The sequence below is a fragment of the Cetorhinus maximus genome, chromosome 12 (genome assembly GCF_964194155.1).
Source record: "Cetorhinus maximus chromosome 12, sCetMax3.hap1.1, whole genome shotgun sequence".
In the NCBI taxonomy this organism is placed as follows: domain Eukaryota; kingdom Metazoa; phylum Chordata; class Chondrichthyes; order Lamniformes; family Cetorhinidae; genus Cetorhinus; species Cetorhinus maximus.
In genome coordinates this window covers 42,385,594-42,410,485 of record NC_135890.1, presented here as the reverse complement: position 1 = coordinate 42,410,485, position 24,892 = coordinate 42,385,594, and the positions used below count along the sequence as shown (strand labels likewise).

General features: G+C 44.0%; 1 protein-coding gene across 1 annotated transcript in view; it reads left to right on the top strand.

The window, feature by feature from the left end:
* The first annotated feature begins 1,638 nt into the window (after positions 1-1,638).
* Positions 1,639-24,892, top strand: part of lamb4 (laminin, beta 4) — a 118,136-nt gene continuing 94,882 nt past the window's right edge. The window contains exons 1-7 of the mRNA XM_078553462.1: positions 1,639-1,851; positions 5,623-5,758; positions 6,117-6,190; positions 14,545-14,733; positions 15,701-15,764; positions 22,208-22,422; positions 23,912-24,032. Of these exons, the coding sequence (XP_078409588.1) occupies positions 1,642-1,851; positions 5,623-5,758; positions 6,117-6,190; positions 14,545-14,733; positions 15,701-15,764; positions 22,208-22,422; positions 23,912-24,032 (1,009 nt within the window). The 5' untranslated portion in view covers positions 1,639-1,641. The remainder of the gene's footprint in view (positions 1,852-5,622; positions 5,759-6,116; positions 6,191-14,544; positions 14,734-15,700; positions 15,765-22,207; positions 22,423-23,911; positions 24,033-24,892) is intronic.

The following is a 24,892-nucleotide window of genomic DNA, read 5'->3' as shown; positions in this document are numbered from 1 at the left end:
AACATATTGTGTGGCACCTTATTGAATGCCTTTTGGAGATTCACGTATATTATACCTATTGACTCCCATTTATCTTCCTACGAGTTACATCCTCTAGGAGCTTGAATAAATTTGACAAACTTGATTTCCCTTTCATAAAACAACACTCACTCTGTCTTATCATACTATGATTTTCTAAGTACACTGTTAAGACTGACAACTGATGTCAGGCTAACAGGTCTTAAGTTCCCTGTTTTCTCTCTCCCTCCTTTCTTGAATAGCAGTGTTACATTTGCTAACTTCAAACTGGGGCTGTTCTAGAATCCAGGGAATTTTGGAATATCATAGGCAGCGCATCCACTATCTTTGCAGCTTCCTCTCTAGGATCCCCAGGATGTGTGCCAGCAGGCCCTGGGGATTTCTCAGCTTCTTGTCCCTTAAGTTCCTCCAATAATTTTTCTCTGTTGGTATCATTTACTTTGAAGTTTTTCACTCTTATTAGCCCATTGGTTACACTTTACTTCTGCTTTGTAAATTGAGAATTCTACTGTGAGGACAATACTGCTAGAGAGAGCTGAAACGGATACAAAGATACAAGTCTAGTCCTTGTCTATCTTTCAGTAATGCTATAGCAGACCTACTTATATTTTACAAAAGATTATCACTCTTCCATATTCCTGAACATTTTTTCTAAGTATTGCTATTCCAATGCAGATTACTCAACTTTCTCCGCTTCTCAACATTCCCATGAACTCTCTACATTGTACAAGTCTTACATACATATGAAAGGACTGAAAAAGGTCAGAAGAGATAAATATCTTATATGATCCCTCTCCCAACACATGTCTGTAGATTTCTTGCCTACTTTTTTGATCATAATGGAAATAAGTGATGTACGCCCATCTGAAATTAAGACTTACACCCAAAAGAAAACTAGAATCATGCTGTCTTCTGAACTTACATTGTTTGATGCTATAGCATTCCAAAAAGGTAAGGATCTGATCATCCACATTCTTTTCAATTAATGGTTTTGGCTCTCACCTAAGTTATGTCTCAGTGGCGAGGAATGGAACACAAATTTACTTTTCTCTCATATTCATATTCAACATTGCCAAATCAGATGCAGCACAAGTCAAATGCAAGTAAAGTTTCTCTCCACTATCAAAAAATTATGTTTTAATACAACAGCTTGGATTTACAGAGTCTTTTTAACTCAGTAAAACATTACAATGCTTTTCATATGAGCATAACCACACAAAACTTGACACCAAGCCACATAAGAAGATATTAGGGCAGGTGACTAATGAGGTAGGTTTTAAGGAGCATCATAAAGAAGGAAGAGAGGTCGAGAGGCAGAGAGGTTTAGGGAGGGAATTCCAGAGCTGAAGGCCTTGGCAGTTGAAGGCTGATGATGGAGAGATAAAAAGCAGGAATGGGCAAGTGACCAGAATTGGAGTAGCGCAAAGATCTTGGAGGGTTGTAAGACTGGAAAAAAAAATTACTGAGATAGAGTGGGGTGAGACCACAGAGAGATTCAAAAACAGGGATAGAAATCTAAAAAAAAACAGTCTCAGATGAGTATGACCTGCTGCAACAATCTGTTTTTTCCATTTCCCCAAACACTGCACTTACATCCTGATTAAGAATTGTCCTATCGTGGGAATGAACTGTATATGTATTTTATTTTATCCTAATCTATATCATGTACTTACAGTATTGGTAAATGTTGCCTACGCTCAAGAGGATTGCAATGCTGGGTCTTGTCACCCGCCTCTTGGAGACCTGCTTGTGGGCCGCAGCAGCCAACTATCTGCTTCCTCAACCTGCGGTTTGAATGGACCTCAAACATATTGCATCCTAGGTCACTTACAGGTCAGTTCATACATTTAAAAACATTAAATTTTAATTCAATTTTCTGCATTAGCATTCTACCTTGAGACACAATCGTACAGTAAGTCATAAATTAACTAATAAACATGTTTTAAGAAGTTTAACAGCCGTTCAAGAAGGCGGCTCAGCACTACCTTCACAAGGGCAATTAGGGATGGGGATTAAATGCTGACCTTGGCAGCAATATCGACATACGGTGAACAAATAATATAAATATTAAGGATCTAGATTAAACTGTGACATATCAATAGTTAGGCTGAGGTTTGTGAAAGGGCAATTTGCTGGAGATCTTTTTTATTGTGTCAAATATTATGAATAATGTACTTGATTATAATCCATCCAAGGCATGCAATTTTTAGAACTAGGAATGGCTTCAGCACAGGTGAGGAAGTCCAGAAGCAACATCACAACCATAACAGAATTCCTGAAATCTGCCTCAATAATTCTGTTATGATCAAACAGTGCCAGAGTGACAGCGAACCCAGGCTGCGAATGAAACTCTTCACCTGATCAGCAATTTAATTTAGTGAAGAAACATATGATTCTCATTGTGCTTGATCAATTGTATATAGGTTTCTAGACAGTATTCTTGGTTACCGCTTTTGCTGTGGTTGATGGTCTTTGGCCCCAGTAAATGGTGACCCATTTGAAGATCATGGATATTGTAAACCCTCCCTAGCAGCAGTGTGGGTGTACCTACACCACATGGACTACAGCGGTTCAAGAAGGCGGCTCACGACCACCTTCTCAAGGGCAATTAGGGATGGGCAAAAATAAAAAAATGCTGGTCTATCCAACGATGCCCTGGTCCTGTTAACAAATAAAAAAAAACATGCAAAGATGAGTACTGCGTATATCACCTTAAGGTGCCCATTTGCAACCAACTGCTCAGCAGAGTAGTTAATGGATGGGAAGAAAGTATGGTGGAAACAAACCATCGGAGAGAAACATGCTCATGAGGCTCCTCCAGGATAGAAAAGCTGGCACAATTCACAAAAACCTATGTGTAGAAATAGCTCTAATACAGGTTAAATTTTTGGGAGCAGAATTGTTGGTGTCAGAAAATAGAGGCAGCATGATCAAAACTGAGGTAAGCTTTCAGCGAGATGTGGATGTCGACCAGGCATCCAGAGGCAGCTCATCTGTTTGAAGAGGACTAATTTGGGCTGGCCATCTGGCTGTGCTGAAGAGCCTGGAGAAACACCACATAAAGATAAGTTAAACATTTTTTTTACCAAATTGATGGCTAGATTGCTGAAGAACCCAAAAACCTGACCGGAGCAAGCTGGCCACATCTTCCACTCAGTTCCAATTAATTTCTTGAGAGATCCTGAAACAGGCAGCAGGGTTCTCATTAAAATATGAAAGGGCCTTATTTTAAACAGCTTCCAGAGACACCTGAATAGTGCCCGATCCAATATGACTATTTCAGAAGCCCTTGAGACACAGAAAACAAGTGGTGAATTTTGCCCCCATCTGCACCCAAAGAATGGATACAGCAGAGTCTAATACTTTGTGGAATATCACCTTTTAAATTTCACAACTGGATCACTTTCTACTGATGGCATGGAGTAGGAGCTTTCCTTTACACCAGGTCCACCCCATTCCATTGAGACCAGTTCATTTCCTACATTTACAGGCTGTTTTCATTTTCTCTTGCAGTTTTATTTATCCCTTGTCCTCACTGACTGTTTGTCAGACAGCCCTGTGAATATTTCTGCAATGAGAAAAAAATTGCCAGAAGATTTATATATGGGTAGCATAACTATCTCTTTTACTCTGACCTACATCCTTACTTGCAGTATATCAAATAGATTGTTGGGAATCATCTGATGCATTACTGTGTCTGCCTTTCATAATCATGATACAACATGATCGACGAAATCTAATCAAGCAGTTCAAATAGACATGACAAAACACACTGCATGTCTCTACCTCCAAAATACAAGAATATTCTGCCAAGACAAGTTAGTATTAGTCATGCAGAAACAGATTTGTAGATCATAAAACCGATAAATATTAGAGTAAAATTAAAGAATGAGAGCTTCTTGTGGTTTAGAAAGATTACACTTTTTCTAAGACATTGCATTACAAGAGCAAGTGATTAATGGAGGTGTTCAGAAGTGAAAGGAATTGCCATAACCTGCCATTAATGATGCACTGTTCAAAGGCTGGATAACAAATTCCTGAGTGCATGTTTAATTTAGCGCAAAAGATGCTTTCACTATAGTGTCAAATGGAATATTTTTATTATTCGTGCACAAGTTAGTTCATGTTTTCATTAAGACTTGCACTATATCGTTAGGGGCTCCTGAGCAGACAGGCACCTGTCCTAACAAGCCAAGATCCACAACAAATGACATGAACACACATTAGGATAAACCTCAATTGTCACAATATCATTATTTCCTGCAAAGCTGAAGAGCATTTTACTTTAATTGCCTTGGGCTAATTAAAAGTTTAAAAACAAAAACTAAAAACTACTGTGGATGCTGGAAATCCAAAACAAAAACAGAATTACCTGGAAAAACTCAGCAGGTCTGGCAGCATCGGCGGAAAAGAGAAGAGTTGACGTTTCGAGTCCTCATGACCCTTCAACAGAACTGAGTAATATTAGGAGAAGGGTGAAATATAAGCTGGTTTAAGGTGGGGGGGGGGGGTGGTTGGGGGAGAGAAGTTGGGGGGGGTTGGTGTGGTTGTAGGGACAAGCAAGCAGTCTGGCCACATAGACAAACAATGAAAGAAGAATGTTTTGATCGCTTGGTAAGAGCGAATGGGTAAAAAAGTTTCAATAATCCATTAGTGAATGCATGGTGGTGTTCTATAATTCACCTTCAGCATTAATACATGGATTAGCCCAGAAATTGTCACATCATTGTTTGGATTCATTGCTCTGAGCATGTATATAAAAACAAATAATGTATTTTATACCTTAAAATGCCTTCTAAAACCAGAATGAACCACAATACTTCAACAATACTGTTTTGCTGTGAAGAATTAAGATTTGTTGCTTGAGGGCAAGGTGTATTAAATCATATTTGTTCAGTCTCGTTTGCCTAGATTATATTCATTTAGATTCAAATCAAATGGAGTAGGAGCAATTTTTTAATTGACAGTTGGAAAGAAACGCAATAAATCTGGCCATTCTATTTCCACATTAAATTACATGTTATCATTTATAATCAGTATAATTTATATTTCATGGTGAAATCATTTCTTTTTCATCAAAAGATCTGAAATTATGTTTGTTCAGACATTATAATACATAATTAATCTCTTGGCAATTTATAAAAGTGGTTAATCCAAATGCATAGATTATTGGCGCCATGGTTGTCTGTTCATATGATTCTTTTGTGTGAAGTTGACGGAGCAGAGTTTTGTCCCACTGTTGCCCTGTTTATACCTGTAAATGGGGTAGTAGTGGGACAAAAAACCAGGAGGATAACAGTCTGCCAATTTGTTGCTGGTGGTCTGCCGATTCTGATTTTCAGGAGGACTTAATTCAGGTTGCTGTGCACCCACTGGGAACATAGAGGGGGCCTCACAAATCTACGCTAATAGGGGTCAGCTGATATTGTTAGTAGCCTCAATTTCATGTTTCTATCAATCAGTGTTGCCACTGTGACTTCCTAACTTTTTACACGAGCAAAACTAAACAGCAGACTTGAAAGCAATACATTAATTAGCATCCTTAAATAAAATGTATGCGTGAGTTATAATATACTGAAGACTCTCTGTTTTTTCAAAAAATAGGATGAACAAAAGTGTTTTATTTGTGATTCAAGATTACCTTACAACTATATCAGCTCTACCAACAGCCATCTAATTGAAAATGTTATCACAGCTTTTGAGCCAGATCGGAAAAGGAAATGGTGGCAGTCAAAAAATGGTATGTTTGCTGCAAGGGGAGGTACAGGTAATAAAGAGCACAAGAAATAGGAGCTAGAGTAGGTCATTTGGAGATTTGGAGACAGAGGGAAGATTGCCTTTAACTCGGTGGAATGGGACAGAATCAAAGTGCCAGAGTCAATTCAGAAAGGGGGAGGAGATGTTGAGAAAATGTTAAAGTAAATAGGCTAATGCTTCTGTTAAAACAACAGACAGAGGAATGCTATGCCACAGGTTAAGCATTCATCCAGTATTGTAGCCAACAGCAATTTCCTTGTCTATTAATCTTGCCTATACAGATCAACAATCTGCAGCCTGTCATATTTACCGAATTACAATGAATTTCTTTGTTGCTGTAGGTGTGCACCATGTCAGCATTCAACTGGATTTGGAAACACTTTTTCAATTTAGTCATCTTATTCTTTCCTTCAAGGTAATAATTTCACATTTTCTTTTTAATGCCTAGTCAAGTAATAAACCATTGGAAAGGCAAGCATTCATGTTAGTAAAGGTTTATTCATTTACACTCATGACTCCATGCTGGCCTGTCTTCTGTGGGGTTTTTTTTTCCCATGAACCTCCTAATAATTATCAAGAGACGAGGATACAGATTGCTTCTCCTTCAACAGCCCTAGAATGTAAAATTATGCTGAATACTCCATGTCCATACCCATCTTTAAGAAATGGACAAGAGGCAGCTAATTTCTTCATCTCTGGAGACAACAATAATCACTTGTGACATTTTGCAGTCATTTTTGATGGATTTCGCAGGGATGGAAATTGTAGAGTAAAGGGTTAACATCAGAAGCATACATGATGCTGATGTAATAATAATGAGATCACATGACTGAAAAGTAAAAGCGATCTGGAAGGACAAAAAGCTCTAACCTTGTGCAGAGGTCCAAATGTGTGAATACTTGCTGTAAAAAAGAGTAGTGGTTTTGAGAAACTAAACTCGAGCAGTAGACTTTGGGAGAATAGACAATCCACAAAACCCCCAGCTAGACCCCAACCACACAAAACGTGGTGGCGAGTAAAAGACCTAGAAGACCTTAAAAAGAAGATATAGGGCTGGCAAGACAAAAGATCTTCGAAGGAAGGACAAAAGAAAAAATATGAAGACATCAGAACATCGTGGGAGCAGCAAATACAAGCTGAGGCACAGACCCAGAGACCGGACAACAGTGAGCACAGGCCCGAAGCAGTAAGCAGCGGCACAGAAGCGAGAACAATTCCAGGACTCAGCAGAAGCATAGAATCCATAGTATCACTCCTAGAACCATTTCAGAATGCAAAAGGCTCACAACAGGCTCAAAACTGGGACAACTGGAGAAAAAAGTTCACAAGGCACAGAACTGCTTCAGGAATACACAAAAAGGAACAAAAAGACTAGGTCAGTACACCACTTTAACTACAAAACTGTTTGTCACTGAAAACACTGACAACCTGTTAAAAAAGGAGAAAATTTTAAAACAGAACCACATACAAAAATTGGAAGAACCACAAGCAAAGGAACTAAACTTCCTGGGTGTGGCAAATGATACTGAAAACAAAGTGTGAAGTATTAAACTCAAAGCGGCTGGACACCCTACAGAGTTTAAGCTAGAGACAGAAACAGGTGTTCCTGTTTTATCAGATGAAGTCAAATGGGTCAAACGATTACATTGCAACCCTCGTCTATCTGTTGTGGAGTATCTAAAGGAACTTGACACAGAGTCAGCTGTAGGTGAGTCAAGCAGCAGTTTGTTCGATACAAGTATGCATACAGGAGAAAGCACCCTCAGATTGCTCTAAGAGGCTACTCAAAGTTACACAGTTTCTTCCATATATTTATACCATCCTCATTATTGATCCACATTGTTCTTATATTGCACGTCTAGTTCTATACAATTACAGATGAAGTCACAAAAAAATCACAGAATGATGCCTGCGGTTTATTCAGAAACGCAAATTTGCCTCAGCTAGCCTGACGATCTACTACATTGTCCAGTCATCCACTTATCCTAAACAAAAACAGAATTACCTGGAAAAACTCAGCAGGTCTGGCAGCATCGGCGGAGAAGAAATCAGTTAACGTTTCGAGCCTTCATGGCCCTTTGGCAGAACTGAAGCATAGTTAGGAGAAGGGAGAAATATAAGACCCAAACCTCCCTGTCGCTTGCCATTTTAACACTCCACCCTGTTCTCTTGCCCACATGTCTGTTCTTGGCTTGCTGCATTGTTCCAGTGAAGCCCAACGCAAACTGGAGGAACAGCACCTCATCTTCCGACTAGGCACTTTACAGCCTTCCGGGCTGAATATTGAATTCAACAACTTTAGATCTTAAACTCCCCCTCCCTCCATCCCCGCCCCGTTTCTCCCCCTCCCCTTTTTTTTCAATAATTTATATAGATTCTTCTTTCCCCACCTATTTCCATTATTTTTAAATCTAAAACTAAAACCTTGTTAGTCTTTCCACCCAACCCCCACTAGAGCTGTACTTTGAGTATCCTGTCTTCCATTCTTAATTAGCACTTTTCTTAGACAAATATCACCACCTTCAACACCTCTTTGATCCTTTTGTCTGTGACATCTTTTGATTATCTGCTCCTATCACTGCTTACCTCCACAATCACCACACCCTCAACTTCTCTCTTCCCCCCCCACCGCCCCCCCCGCCACCTTGAACCAGTTTATATTTCTCCCTTCTCCTAACTATGCTTCAGTTCTGCCGAAGGGCCATGAAGGCTCGAAACGTTAACTGATTTCTTCTCCGCCGATGCTGCCAGACCTGCTGAGTTTTTCCAGGTAATTCTGTTTTTGTTTTGGATTTCCAGCATCCGCAGTAGCTTTTAGCTTTTTGTTTTTATCCACTTATCCTAGCCTGGCAAAAAGGTCACATTCCTTACTACACCTACTCTAGTGATCTTTTTTTACTGCAAACACTTTTAAATCTTATACCAGCAATTTGGTCAAGCCTGAGTGTCTCATTGTACACCACTTCATATCAAATTACAAGGCCCTGGTGGGACAACTTTAAAAGTCAAAGGCCAACTCATGTAAAAGCTGAAATATAAAGACTGAAAGGTCCTCAAACCTCTCTATGTCATGCAAAATCAAGAGTGGTCATTACTAAGCTGAAAGGCATGTCTAAAACTAGAATTGATCTATAAAGTTTATGAAGTTGCTGATGAGAACTACAACAGTGCATTGCAAAATCAATTTTCAAAATTGTTTACAGTGCAAGGGAAGTATCAAACAACAGCAAACACACTATCATGAACAAAAATAAAAATACCTGGAAAAACTCAGCAGGTCTGACAGCATCTGTGGAGAGAAACACAGTTAACGTTTCGAGTCCGTATGACTCTTCAACAGAACTATCATGAATATCATCAGAAGAAACCAAACAAGAGGATTCAAACCCGCTGACAAGGGTGGTACTGTTGTTGTCTGGCGCATTGACCTCTACCTCGTGGAGGCTGAGCGTCAACTCACAGACACTTCCTCCTACCTCTCCCTGGACCATGACCCCACCACAGAACATCAAGCCATTGTTTCCAGGACTGTCACTGACCTCATCTCCTCTGGAGATCTTCCTCCCACAGCTTCCAACTTGATAGTCGCCCAACCTCGGACGGCCCGCTTCTACCTCCTACCCAAAATCCACAAACAGAACTGTCCTGGCAGACCGATCATGTCAGCCTGTTCCTGCCCCACGGAACTCATTTCTCGTTATCTTGACTCCCTTCTCTCTCCCCTTGTCCAGTCCCTTCCCACCTACATCCGTGATTCCTCTGACACCTTACGTCACATCAACAATTTCCAGTTCCCTGGCCCCAACCGCTTCCTCTTCACCACGGATGTCCAATCCCTCTACACCTCCAACCCCCACCAGGATGGTCTGAGGGCCCTTAGCTTCTTCCTTGAACAGAGGCCCGAACAATCCCCATCCACCACTACTCTCCTCCGTCTGGCTGAACTTGTTCTCACACTGAACAATTTCTCCTTAAACTCCTCTCACTTCCTCCAAATAAAAGGTGTGGCTATGGGTACCCGCATGGGCCCCAGCTATGCCTGTCTCTTTATGGGGTATGTGGAACATTCCTTGTTCCAGTCCTACTCCGGCCCCCTCCCACAACTCTTTCTCCGGTACATCGATGATTACTTCGGTGCTGCTTCATGCTCTCGTCGGGACCTGGAAAAATTTATTAATTTTGCTTCCAATCTCCACCCCTCCATCATTTTCACATGGTCCATCTCTGACACTTCTCTTCCCTTCCTTGACCTCTCTGTCTCAATTTCTGATGATAGACTGTCCACCAATATCTATTACAAGCCTACCGACCCCCACAGCTACCTCGACTACAGCTCCTCACACCCCGCTTCCTGTAAAGACTCCATCCCATTCTCTCAGTTCCTTCGCCTCCGTCGCATCTGTTCTGATGACGCTACCTTCAAAAACAGCTCCTCTGACATGTCCTCCTTCTTCCTTAACCGAGGTTTTCCATCCACGGTCGTTGACAGGGCCCTCAACCGTGTCCGGCCCATATCCCGCGCATCCTCCCTCACGCCTTCTCCTCCTTCCCAGAAACATGATAGGGTCCCCCTTGTCCTCACTTATCACCCCACCAGCCTCCGCATTCAAAGGATCATCCTCCGCCATTTCCGCCAACTCCAGCATGATGCCACCACCAAACACATCTTCCCTTCACCCCCCCTGACGGCATTCCGTAGGGATCGTTCCTCTCTCCTCACCGTCCAAGGGCCCAAACACTCCTTTCAAGTGAAGCAGCATTTCACTTGCATTTCCCCTAACTTAGTCTACTGCATTCGTTGCTCCCAATGCGGTCTCCTCTACATTGGAGAGACCAAACGCAAACTGGGCGACCGTTTTGCAGAACACCTGCGGTCTGTCCGCAAGAAAGACCCAAACCTCCCTGTCGCTTGCCATTTTAACACTCCACCCTGTTCTCTTGCCCACATGTCTGTCCTTGGCTTGCTGCATTGTTCCAGTGAAGCCCAACGCAAACTGGAGGAACAGCACCTCATCTTCCGACTAGGCACTTTACAGCCTTCCGGGCTGAATATTGAATTCAACAACTTTAGATCTTAAACTCCCCCTCCCCCCATCCCCACCCCGTTTCTCCCCCCTCCCCTTTTTTTTCAATAATTTATATAGATTCTTCTTTCCCCACCTATTTCCATTATTTTTAAATCTAAAACTAAAACCTTGTTAGTCTTTCCACCCCACCCCCACTAGAGCTGTACTTTGAGTGTCCTGTCTTCCATTCTTAATTAGCACTTTTCTTAGACAAATATCACCACCTTCAACACCTCTTTGATCCTTTTGTCTGTGACATCTTTTGATTATCTGCTCCTATCACTGCTTGCTTATCTCCACAATCACCACACCCTCAACTTCTCTCTCCCCCCGCCCCCCCACCTTAAACCAGCTTATATTTCTCCTTTCTCCTAACTATGCTTCAGTTCTGCTGAAGGGTCATGAAGGCTCGAAACGTTAACTGATTTCTTCTCCACCGATGCTGCCAGACCTGCTGAGTTTTTCCAGGTAATTCTGTTTTTGTTTTGGATTTCCAGCATCCGCAGTAGCTTTTAGCTTTTTGTTTTTATATAAGAGGATTTAAACTTTGTCAAGGAGGTTGAAGCATATATACACCCTTAACCACTCAGCACTTACTAGTTACTGCAAAACAGTTGCAGGAAATAAAACAAACCCAGCAACAAAATAAAGAATCTCTCCAAATCCAAGAATATTGCCTGTAAGGATGGACAGATTACAACCCCACTAATCCAATACTACAGTAGTACTTTGAAAAGCACAAGCACTTCACAGTTATTGATGACTTACTAGTTTTCAACAAGGGAATTGTCATACCAAGAACATTGCTGCTTGATATTCTTCAGGATCATTGAGGAATGGTAAAATGTTGTGCAACAGCACAGCAATCTGTCTGGTGGCCAGGAATTACTTGCTGTAGAGAAGAAATTATTTATAACTGTCTTATTTGTGCCATAAACAGCCAAGGACAAAAAGAATCACTATTACCTTCTGCTTTTCCATCAAGGACTGGGAGTGCCTGGGATGACTTATTTGAATTTGAGAGGAAAGCCTCCCTTATCATCATTGATTACTACTCTCAGTGGGTTGAAGTAAACTGATTGCATAGTATTGCAGCAAAAGCAGTATTCCAATCCCTCATGAGAATTTATGCAGCGCATGGCATCCCGGACATTCCAGATTCCAACCTCCCTCTGGGTGAAAAAAATTTATCCTCAAATCCCCACTAAACCCCCTGCCCCTTACCTTAAATCTATGCCCCCTGGTTGTTGACACCTCTGCTAAGAAGAAAAGTTTCTTCCTATCTACCCTATCTATGCCTCTCATAATTTTGCATATCTCTATCAGATCTGTTCTCAGCCTTCTCTGCTTCAAGGAAAGCAACCCTAGCCTATCTAGTCTCTCTTCATAGCTGAAATGCTCCAGCCCAGGCAACATCCCGGTGAATCTCGTCTGCACCCTCTCCAGTGCAATCACATCCTTCCTATAGTGTGGCGACCAGAACTGCACATAGTACTCCAGCTGTAGCCTAACTAGCATTTTATACAGCTCCAACATAACTTCCCTGTTCTTTTATTCTATGCCTCGGTTAATAAAGGCAAGTATCTCATATGCCTTATTGACCACTTTATCTACCTGTGCTGCTGCCTTCAGGGATCTATGGACATGTACACCAAGGTCCCTCTAATCCTCTGTACTTCCTAGGGTCCTACCATTCAATGTGTGTTTCCTTGCCGTGTTAGTCCTCCCAAAATGCATCATCTCACACTTCTCAGGATTAAATTCCATTTGCCGCTGCTCTGCCCACCTTACCAGCCCATCTGTATCGTCCTGTAATCTAAGGCTTTCCTTCTCACTATTTATGACACCACCTATTTTTGTGTCATCTATGAACTTACTGATCATTCCTCCTATACTCATGTCTAAATCATTAATGTACACTACAAACAGGAAGGGTCCCAGCACCGATCCCTGCAGCACACCACTCATCACAGGCTTCCAATCACAAAAACAACCTTCGACTATCGCCCTCTGCCTCCTGCCACTGAGCCAATTTTGGACCTAATTTGCCAAATTACCCTGGATCCCATGGACTCTTACCATCTTAACCATTCTCCCATGTGGGACCTTGTCAAAAGTCCAAGAAAACTACATCAACTGCACTACCCTCATCAACACAACTAGTCACCTCCTCGAAAAATTCAATCAATGGACCAAGGTCTGAATGTTACCTTTGGCCAGCGTACCTGATTGGTGGGCCAGGGAGCAGTCAGGAAACAGACTGCCGACCACAGTCATCCCCTGACTGTGATTTCACACTTGTTGGCCAACTGACAGCCATAGATTTTTAAAAAATTTTATTTCATAACGGAAATTTCAACCCGCCCTTCGATGAGGTTTGATGAAAAATGCAAAGTCCGCCTGGCCAATTCGCCCATCCACCAACCGTAAGGTTGGACGGGCCATGAAAAATCGGAGACAATTGCGCTGTTAATGGACTTAATTGCCCTCTTAAGTGTTGGCAGGCACGTTTCCAACTTTTTCACTCGCCCATTGAGCGAAATATCTCACGAATGCGCGATGACGTCGGGACGCTTGCCCGATGTCTTCTTGCGCTGTTTTACGCCTGGTCAGGTCAGATGCATGCCCACCCACGGGATGTAAAGTCAGCCCCCAAGTGAAATTGAGGGAAGGGTGTAAATTAAAGATGATGACATTTTCCATTCAAGCAAGAGCCGGAAGTGGTACAATCGTCAATGTACCAGGAAAAGACATGAGGGAGGGGATCTGAGTAGGACTGGAACAAAGAAAGTTCCACATATCCCATAAAAAGGCAAGCATAACTAGGAACCAGGCGGGTATCCATAGCAATGCTTTTTTATTTAGGAAAAGTGAGTGGAGTCAAAGAAGTTGTTCAATGTGGGAACAAGTACAGGCAGCGAAGGAGGGCAATGGTGAGTGGGGGATAGTTGGATCTCCACTTAAGGAAGAAACGGAAAATCCTCAGACTATCCTGATGGGGGATGGAGATGTAAAGAGTTTGCATATCCACAGTGAAAAGAAAATTAGGGGTAGAGAACTGGAACTGTTGTAGTGAGAGAGCCTGTCTGAAGAGTTGTGGATGCAGATGTAAAGAGACTGAACAAGGGAGAAAAAGAGTAATCAAGCTAGGAAGAAATAAGTTCCATGGAGCAAGAATAGGCTGAAATGATATGTCCGTCAGGGCAATCCTGTTTGTGGATCTTGGGAATGAGGTAGATAGAACAGGCTGTAAGGAGTTACAGGCAGTAAAGGTCTCCAAAAGAGATGAGATCAGTGACAGTCTTGGAAACAATGGCTTGATGTTTAGAATGTGGGTTTATGGTCCAGGAAATTGTGGTTTGTGTGTGGGAGGAGGTATCAGAGAGGGAGATTCCAACCTCCATTAGGTAGAGCTCAGTTCACCACTTGTGGCACAAGCACCACCCCTGTCAGCAGATTTAATGACAATCTTATGGATAGATCTGAGAGAACAGAGTGCTGCAAGTTCAGAGGGAGGTGAGAGTGAGTGAGGAGAGCAGAGAAATTGGAATGGCCATTGTCAATCTACCAATTCTGAATGAAAAGATTTAGGAAAATTTAAAGGCCAGAGCCAAGTTATTGGGGATTGGGCAGCACAGTAAGTCAATGTATATATCTATTCCTGTGAAATATTCTGATCAACCTGCTCTTTTCTCACCCACAGACATTCCGTCCTGCTGCAATGTTAGTAGAGAGATCATCAGATTATGGTCAGACATGGAGAGTGATGCGATATTTTGCATATGATTGTGCACACTCCTTCCCAAATATTCACGCTGGACCTGCACAGAGAGTGGGTGATGTAATATGTGATTCAAAATACTCTGACCTTGAACCTTCTACAGGTGGAGAGGTATGATGTCAAAATTAATTTCTTTACCACACTTTTAATACCAGTAACTGAATTATTAGCACACATATTGATTAGTCACTGCAACTCCTGCCACCAACAGGAAAGGCATCAGGAACAGTTGATAGTTGTACCAATAGGTCATTGTTACAAATCCACAGGCCTAAATTGGATACCATAATAGGACTAAATTTAATGGCTGTGCTGTGAGCCTCTCCACCGGCCAGAGAGCTGGAGGCAACCCCACAGCGGTCATTTCTAGAAGCCCCGATCGGGGTGGTGGGGGAGGGGGTGGGGGGTGGAGGTGGGGGCAGGGTAGGGGATGGTGGGGGGTCATTGTTAAGGGAATGGGAGTGCTTTCTGAGCAGGCAGCCCTTGTCACATGGGGAGTGGCCCTCCCTGGGTCACAGGGTGCCCAGTCAGGAGCAACCCTCCCCAACCCCAACTTACAAGCAGGTGGCCAACGTTTACTGAGTGGCATAGGGCCACTTCGCATATGGTAGAATCAGCTTCCAGGTGGATAGGTCATGCTCGACCTTCCCTGACCCTGACTTAATCGGTGGGGAAGTTGGGAAAGCGATGGGCACTCCAATCCCTCACCTTCCCTCCCAATTCTACTGCCAATCCCCATCTCCCAGCCCACTCCCATGGGCCGGATTAAATTCTGCCATTGGCGTGTGGCTGATTTAACCAAATCTGTTCTATTCTTTATAAAGTTTCCAGTGCCTCTCACTATGCTGCAGACTTGTGACACTCTAAAGTCATCTTAAAATGATTTTCATATATATTAATGACATGCTGATGAAACAGTCCCATGTGAATGTGGTACAACCGTTTAATAATTCACAGATTGACCATGGATAATTGGTGCAGATATTTGATGATTGATCTTTTAAAAATATTTAATGTTACTGTATACATTAACAGTTTGCTGGTTTAAGAGAAGTTTATTTAAAATATTTGTGTGCAGGTTGTTCTGAAAGCACTGGACCCACATTTCCAAATCCATGACCCATACAGCTATGAGATACGAGGTATGCACTTTTCCATAAGTGTGCAAAAAGCTGATTTTTGCAGCGATTGTAGTCCTGATACTTGTATGCATCTGAACCTATATAAGGCTCCAATCCTTGAAGTCACTTCCCGCCTCTAGTAATATATTTATTAAGTTGAGATCAGGTGCCTTAAACTGGAGTAAAGCTGCAGGCCCTGCGCTGGTCAAACAAATAGAGCTGAATTTTCAGGGCCCCGTCCGAAGGCAGGATGGGAGGTGGTGGGAGCCTCGAGAATACCGGTGCTGGGTGTCATGTCAATTTCGAGGCACGGATCCCAGTGCTGGCAATAAGGAGCAGTAGAGGGAGGGCAGGACAGGAATCTCGATCTCCCTCTTTTTCAGCTCAAGTAAGACTATTAAAAAGCTTGTTTAGAGCTTGCCGAAGGGGAAGGGTGGGATATTTAAAAGGACAGAAAGGTTTCACAAGCTGTCAGTTTCACAACAACAGAGAGAAGCTGGGTACACAGTGGGAGCCAATCATAGCTGCCCCAGGGCATCACCCTGACCCAATAAAGGGTCCTCGGGGCAAAAGGGACTGGGCTTTTGGTAAAGGTGGTTCTCTTGGTGCCGGAGAGGTGGGAAGGAGAGCGGGTACTCAGTACCCTGGATTTGAACAGGATCGGCATCCTCCTGGTATCCTGGGGATAGAAGAACAGGGGGCAAGGCTGTCTACGGCTGCTAGTATCAATCACTATCGTGTGGCCATGATGGCACTGATTGACCGGCCAGTGAGATTCCTCAAAAAGAAAGGCCTCCACTCCCTTAATGTCCAACTGTTCTGCGACCCCAAGAAGAGCTGCTTCCATGTCTGCACTCACTTTCCTGGCAGCTGCCATGAGTCTTACATTCTCCACTCCAAACCCCAAAGTGCATGGATGGATCATAAGGACAAGGGAAATCCCTTGGTTCCAATGGCTGATAGGACTGAATTGTCAGTGCCCCCCTTAAGGGAACCCCAGAGGCGCTACAACTAGTACCAGCTGCTCAGCAGGACAGCTATTGAGCAGTCCATTGGGCTTCTGAAGTTGCAACTCCAGTGCCTGGACCCATCAGGTGGTCCTCTCCAATACTCTCCTGCAAGCATCTCAGTCATTGCAAGCATCTCAGTCTTCTCTCCGACAGGATTTCCATATCTCTCTTTTGCCTTGTTCACCTTCATTGCTTTCCATTTCTCTCCTGGTGTTTGACAAGGTGTTTACTAAAACTCGCTTTCACAGCCATATTTCCTTCCTCAGTGACTGTCTCCGTCGCCGACTTACCCCACGTGGATTTCAACTGAAATTCCATCCCTCATGTTTCGAAACCACCCAGGATTACAGGTATCTCCGGGACATACAACGCTCCTCAGACTGCTGTTCTGCTGTTCCCGTCGCATTCTGAGATCCACACTCAGTGCCATGTGCCTCAACATGAACACACTCGACCTCTCCCTCCAGCAGCACCACCGCACCCTTTTTCTAAGCTGCGCTAATGGCTCTCCGCTTCGTCCTCGAACAGAGGCCCGAACAATCCCCATCCACCACTACTCTCCTCCATCTGGCTGAACTTGTTCTCACACTGAACAATTTCTCCTTAAACTCCTCTCACTTCCTCCAAATAAAAGGTGTGGCTATGGGTACCCGCATGGGCCCCAGCTATGCCTGTCTCTTTACGGGGTATGTGGAACATTCCTTGTTCCAGTCCTACTCCGGCCCCCTCCCACAACTCTTTCTCCGGTACATCGATGATTACTTCGGTGCTGCTTCATGCTCTCGTCTGGACCTGGAAAAATTTATTAATTTTGCTTCCAATTTCCACCCCTCCATCATTTTCACATGGTCCATCTCTGACACTTCCCTTCCCTTCCTTGACCTCTCTGTCTCAATTTCTGGTGATAGACTGTCCACCAATATCCATTACAAGCCTACCGACCCCCACAGCTACCTCGACTACAGCTCCTCACACCCCGCTTCCTGTAAGGACTCTGTCCCATTCTCTCAGTTCCTTCGCCTCTGTCGCATCTGTTCTGATGACGCTACTTTCAAAAACAGTTCCTCTGACATGTCCTCCTTCTTCCTTAACCGAGGTTTTCCACCCACGGCGGTTGACAGAGCCCTCAACAGTGTCCGGCCCATCTCCCGCGCATCCGACCTCACACCTTCCTCTCCCTCTCAGAAACATGATAGGGTCCCCCTTGTCCTCACTTATCACCCCACCAGCCTCCGCATTCAAAGGATCATCCTCCGCCATTTCCGCCAACTCCAGCATGATGCCACCACCAAACACATCTTCCCTTCACCCCCCTGGCGGCATTCCGCAGGGATCATTCCCTCCGGGACACCCTGGTCCACTCCTCCATCATCACCTACACCTCAACCCCCTCTCACGGCACCTTCCCATGCAACCGCAGAAGGTGCAACCCCTGCCCCTTTATTTCCCCTCTCCTCATCATCCAAGGGCCCAAACACTCCTTTCAAGTGAAGCAGCATTTCACTTGTACTTCCCTCAATTTAGTCTATTGCATTCGTTGCTCCCAATGCGGTTTCCTCTACATTGGAGAGACCAAACGCAGACTGGGTGACTGCTTTGCAGAACACCTTCGGTCTGTCCACAAGCATTACCCAGACCTCCCTGTCGCTTGCCATTTCAACACTCCACCCTGCTCTCATGCCCACATGTCCGTCCTTGGCCTGCTGCATTGTTCCAGTGAAGCTCAACGCAAACTGGAGGAACAGCACCTCATCTTCCGAATAGGCACTTTACAGCCTTCCGGACTGAATATTGAGTTCAACAATTTTAGATCATGAACTCTCTCCTCCATCCCCACCCCCTTTCCTATCCCCCCTTTTTTTTCCAATAATTTATATAGATTTTTCTTTTCCCACCTATTTCCATTATTTTTAAATGTATTTCCATGCATTGTTTTATCTCTACCTTTTAGCCTTTTTCGATTCCTTCACCCCACCCCAACCCCACTAGGGCTATCTGTATCTTGCTTGTCCTGCTTTCTACCCTTAATTAGCACATTCCTTAGATAATATCACCACCTCCAACACCTCTTTGTCCTTTTGACTATGACATCTTTTGGCTATCTCCACCTATCACTGGCCCTCTATCCAGCTCTTCTTGACCCACCCCCCCGCTTAAACCAGCTTATATTTCATCTCTCTTCTATTTTTACTTAGTTCTGTTGAAGAGTCATATGGACTCGAAACGTTAACTGTGTTCCTCTCCGCAGATGCTGCCAGACCTGCTGAGTTTTTCCAGGTATTTTTATTTTTGTTTTGGATTTCCAGCATCTGCAGTTTTTTGCTTTTATATCAATCATTGTGGTGGTTGTCTGCACTCTCCACAACATAGTCCTCCACAGAGTGGACCTTGGGGATGGTGAGGCCCTGGAAGGAATCTGCTCATCTGGGGACGAGCAAGAACAGGAGGTTAGGGAGGAGGAATTGGAGGTAAAGGGAGATGATGCTGAACAGAGAAGTCATCGCAGCGCATGACGAGGTGGCCTCCTCCACTTGCTACCCTCTGGGAAAAGGAGCTCCTCCTCTACCCTATGATCACCAGCATTAGATCCACTTTGGCATTGATGAGGTGAGGGGCTGCCCTGCCCTGGGTGCCAGACCTCTCCAGCTTCCCTACGGCATTTTGCTTCCCTCTGGTGAAGTGGAAGGCTTTGGCACAATCTGCAGATCTCTCTCCCAGGACAGTGATGTTACGGGGTTGGGGTGTCTAAATGAATCCCACACTTCACCTGACCCACCACCATTCCCACCACCATTAGTTCTAAGTGGGCAGGAAACCATCTCCATGAAAATCTGAACATTAATCCACTTCCCACCAAAGGCAGGTTTCTGACCCGAAAACAGACCCAGCTCCTGTTTCCACTTCATGGTGGAAATTCACTGCATCAAAAGGACAGAAAACCTGCAGGTATAACTAATGAATAAGAAGGCTAGAAATTTGCATCGAGATGCACCCCAGCAAAGCTGCTAGAATGTTTCACCAGGGACCTCTGCTGCTGACCTCAATGGATTTTTCAGGGTAGGGGAAGTTCCCTATTTTGTATCCCAATTCCGAGCCTTCGGAGAGCCTTCGCCGCTAGGGCTGCACCTTGGTACCTGCTTGCCCCCACAAGCAAAAAATAGCGGTGGACAGAACAGGATCTGTGGGAGAGGTAACAGGACCCCTGCTTGAAAGATGAGAAAACTGTTCCATCAGCCCTCTTTGCAAGGGTGGAGGATGCAGGGTTATAAACATAATTTATTTATTTAACAAAGAGGTAGATTTACCGCCCTGAAATCTTTGGGGGTCCAGGCCATGATGCTCTGCCTAGACCCCCAGGCGGTTCCTCCTTCTGCCATCTGAAGACCTGGTACACCTGGTCTCACCAGACACATCTTTCCAGTCCTTGGAGTGATGAGAGATGCAGGTATTCCAGGGGCTGAGAGTTCTTGCCTCCCTACTGCTCAGTGGTCTTAATGGCAACATGCAGACGGACACTCTGACCCCTCAAGGTTAAATGGAATCTCTGGTGCAAGATCAGGACTAATCGTATCCTAAGTTGAGGCCATTCCGCTGTGAGGATTACAGAAGAATGCACAAAAAGGGCTGGACAATTTCCATTCAAAAGTGCTCACTGCTTAATACACAAGCTATAAATGTTTTCTGACTGAAGACACCATTTTTCCCTGAAGCATCATTGTTCTTACTGGTCAAACAATGGTTGGTAATCTCTATATTGATAAAAATAAGTAAAATGTTTTTCAACCCCGTTCATTAGGAAAAGGGGACCTAGATTTGCTTTTAAATACACAAACAAGCAGTTTCAACAGGCTCTGTTGTGGAATCAATTGAATGTGTTTTTTTGTTACTTCATGAATTTTGCAGAATGTGTATTTATCGTCCAGAATTTCCTGTCCCCGATGGCGTCGGGCATCATGACAGGTGTGAGCGGACAATATCGCAAGAAGGCCAAAAATCGGTTTCACGGCATCGTGAAACCACTTTGTGATCGTCCACTCCACCCGTCAATGGCGGGTCGCATTTCCCACAGCCGCATGTCAAGAACATCATATTAATAATTATAAGCCCTGTTCACCGGAATCAGCCATCCCCCCCCACACTGGACCATCTGGGCATATCGGAGTCATTGCACACTGACCTGTTTCATAACTGTACATAAGTGATGTGCAACTGGCAAGCTGCACCTCACTCAGGACTTTGATGTTTGTTTGCCTACCTTTCTTCGGGCAGCACTCACGATCATTAGCGCCAGGCTGCACTGGCAGCACCATATCACTTTTAGAGGGGCTCACGGGCAGGTCTCTACCTACCCGACCAGCTGTAAGGCTAGGGTGGCTTTTCAACAGCTGCAGGGCTAGAACTTACTTGAGGAAGGGGGAGAAGTGGTTTCAGGCAAGGGAAGAGGCTGCAGGGTGAGGGCTGTACTGGGGAAGATGGGTATCCCAGGGTTTGTGTGGGGATACACGTTGATCTGTGAAAGTGGCCTCAAGGGCTGAGGGCTGAGGAGGCAGTCTCCAGAGGAGATGAGGCCAGATGGAGATGTGAGGGTTTGTGTGAGAGTGAGTGGTGATGTCCCTTGAGTTGGCAGTGAGATGCCAGTGAATGTGCAATGGCTTTGTGAGTGTGTGAGTTTAGAGTGATGAGATGGTTGCCTTAACCTGGTGGCATGGATGAGATTATTCATCCATTTTCTACACTGGATGGCTGACCTCTTGTGTGCAGCATTGGCACTGACCACCTCTGCCACTGCCTCCCAAGCCGGAGCGGTGAAGCTGATGGGCCTCCTGCGGCCAAAGCAGGGGTAGAGAACATCACAGTGTGCCTGCAGAGTGCCCAGAAAGCATCCCAGGAATGCATCACTGAATCAGGGGGGCTGCACTTTCCTTAGTTTTTGGGGCCATGTCTTCACTAGTGCCCTCCTGGGCTGTAAGCATTGAGAAGTGTGCGTGCGGCTGCAGTTTAAATATGGCCCCCAGCGTGAGGAAACGGCGAGGTTACGGCATGACAGGCAAATTGGAGGCCACCCTCCAGTGCGACAGCGTGTTTCCTGTGGCTACATAATTAATGAGGCGGGAATTGGACAATACATCATGAAAAGCCGCCATTGCGGCTGGCAGGTAAGATGTCCTTTTTCCCGCCCGCTACCACACTTAGTGAAAATCTGGGATGATTCCGCCGATTGCTAAATGATTCACTTAGCAAGGACAAGCTACACAATGGGAGTGAAATTGATCTGAGCACAAAATGGATGATAGCGAATTGGGCACCCATTTTAACCAGCCCTTTTCCAATGCAGTTAATGGAAAAAACAATTGGATGATTTGTGTAACAAACTACCTCCAAGACCAGTTTCACCCTAAATGTTTCATTCACAATTTTGATACATATCGAATTTTTGTTATCTGTCTTCCACAGAGCTTACAACATTTACCAATCTACGGATAAATTTCACTCAACTTCACACACTTGGAGATACACGGTTGCGGAGAAGGCAGATCAGAGCTAATGAAAAGTATTATTACGCTCTGTATGAAATGGTTGTTCGAGGGAGCTGCTTTTGCTATGGGCATGCCAGCCAGTGTATACCTATTGATAATATTAGAGGTGATGTATTCAGCCAGCAAGGAATGGTAAGAACTTCACCAAAACTCATTTTTTCCTTTTCACCTTAAAAAAGCGCGCTCCTCAAATTATTTTCAGAAAATTAGAGTGAACATAAATACAAGGATGTGCCACCAGGCACCTCAACTGCTGACCTCGATGGATTTTTCAAGGTATGGAGAGATTCCCTATTTTCTACCTCACCACCAGGGGGCACCTCTTTGCAGCTGCCTGCCCCGGAGGTAATAAAAAATGATGCATTGCACAGGGTCTGGGTAACAGAGCCCCTACAGCCAAGTGCCCCATCAGCCCCCTTTGCGAGGGGTGGGGCAATTCAGATATAATCATAAAATGTCACAGCACAGAAAGGGGCCATTTGCACCATCATGCCATCACCAGCTCTTTCGAGGAGCTATCTAATTCATCCCACTCTCCTGTCTCTTTCCTCATGACCCTGTAAATCTTTCTTTTTTAAGTATATATCCACTCCCCTTTTGATAGTTGTCATTAAATCTGCTTTCACCATCCTTTCAGGCATTGTATTCCAGGTCATAACAACTCACTGTGTAAAAAATATTCTCTTCATTTTCCTGCTATCTTAGTTCTGTAATCTTTGATTCCTGACCCTCATGCTAGTGAAGATAGTCCCTCACTATTTGCTCTATCAAAACTCCTCATAATTTTAAACACCTGTATTAAATCTTCCCGTAACGTTCTTTGGTCTAAAGAAAACAATTTTAATTTATCTCTGTGTAACTAAATTCCATCATCCCGGATACCTTTTGATTACCCTCTGTAACCTCTCCAAAGTCTTGACACCCTCTGTGGTGGTGCTCAGATTTAAACATGATACTCTAGCTGAAGTCTAACCGGTGATTTACAAATTATAAAAACATGAGCTTAATAGAACACAAAGTTGCAGGAAAACCTATTAAAAATCATGCATCTTGTAGATGCATTATTGTGTGCCATAATGCTAGAGTGTTCCTTCAACCAATCATCATAGTACAAAAACCCTACAATTAATCACATCGCAAAGCCAGAACTAGAGATTAACAAATCAAATATTCTAACCAATCAGATGGCCCAAACACTGCACTCTTAATGAGAGCTTGCAGTTGTATAATGTTTTTAACATAGAAAATTTGGCAAGTTGCATCACAGAGGAGAAAAGAAAGGCAGAGGAGGGGAACATTCAGAAAAGTGACCAAATACAAGGAAGCTGAAGGCTCTGCTTCTCATAGCAGAAGTGGAAGGAGGAGCTGCACAGGAGTCAGACAACTAAAGGGCATTGGATGGGATGTAAAGTTGGAAGACTTTTGCAAAGGCAGTTGGGTCAGAGCTACAGAAGATTTGTAAATGTGAATTCCGAATTTGGTGTGTCCGGGGTGTGTTTCCTCTTGGAGACTGCAGTTTCAACTAAACTTTAATGTCACAAATAAGAGTTAAAGTTTGTAGCAGTATTATATTACTGGTCACAATTCTTCAAATCAGTTTCTGTTACAAATGTTTTCCTAGGTGCAAGGACAATGTGTCTGTCAGCACAATACAGAAGGTGTAAACTGTGAAAGGTGTAAGGACTTGTACAATGATTCACCATGGCAACCAGCGATAGGAACAGAGAGAGACAAATGTAGAAGTAAGGACTATTCCGTCTGGTTTGATTCATTATCTGTTTAACTTGTCTCATAATTCCCAAAAACTCAGAACTGAAAACTGAGCTGGATTTTGAAAAATGAAGTAATTTACATGGCTATTGTTTTGATACATTTTGTTAGTTAAATACGCTGGCCAAGAAATTCCACTCTGAGTGCGATCAGTGACCAGGTGAAAATTGTAAAAGCTTTAAGGGGTGGGTTTGTTGTTTTTATTTGCTCAAGTTTTCACTCAAACTGATTTTCATATCACTGAACATAGTGGCATAGTTTTCACGAGTCACGGAGACTCTGCACCTTATCCAAATCAGTGCTGGGACCCGGATCCAGAAGTCTCACCCCCATTTCCGACAAATCTTATTTTTGCCAGTAGGGGAAAAGGGGCATGATGTGACTTACACATGGGGAAACTCAATCCTAGCAGGGCCATTTGAACTCTCCCTATGAACGCCCAACTTGCCTTCCCGTCAAAAGCAGAGGTCGGAAAGTCCAAGTCCTGACAGACCTCGGAGTTTCCGCTAATGCGCGAACTGGGAGTGGGCTGCGCATGCACAAGTCATCATTTAAAGTTCTTTGGGTGGAGGATGGGCCTAGCGCACCTGCGCAGAAAGGGAAAATGGCACGAAACCTCATGTCATGTGTCCCGGGAACAGAGCACCATTGCAGACAAGTGTCTCAGGCAGGGGACAGGGAGAGGTCCCAAAAGAGGAGTCCCAGACATGGGACAGAGAGAGGGGACAGAGGTAGGTCCCAGTTAAGGGGAAAAAAAGAAAAGCAGAGAAAGAGGCTGCAATCAGAGAAAAGGCTGCAGTTGGCAGACTTTATGTGATGAGGGCTCAGGAGA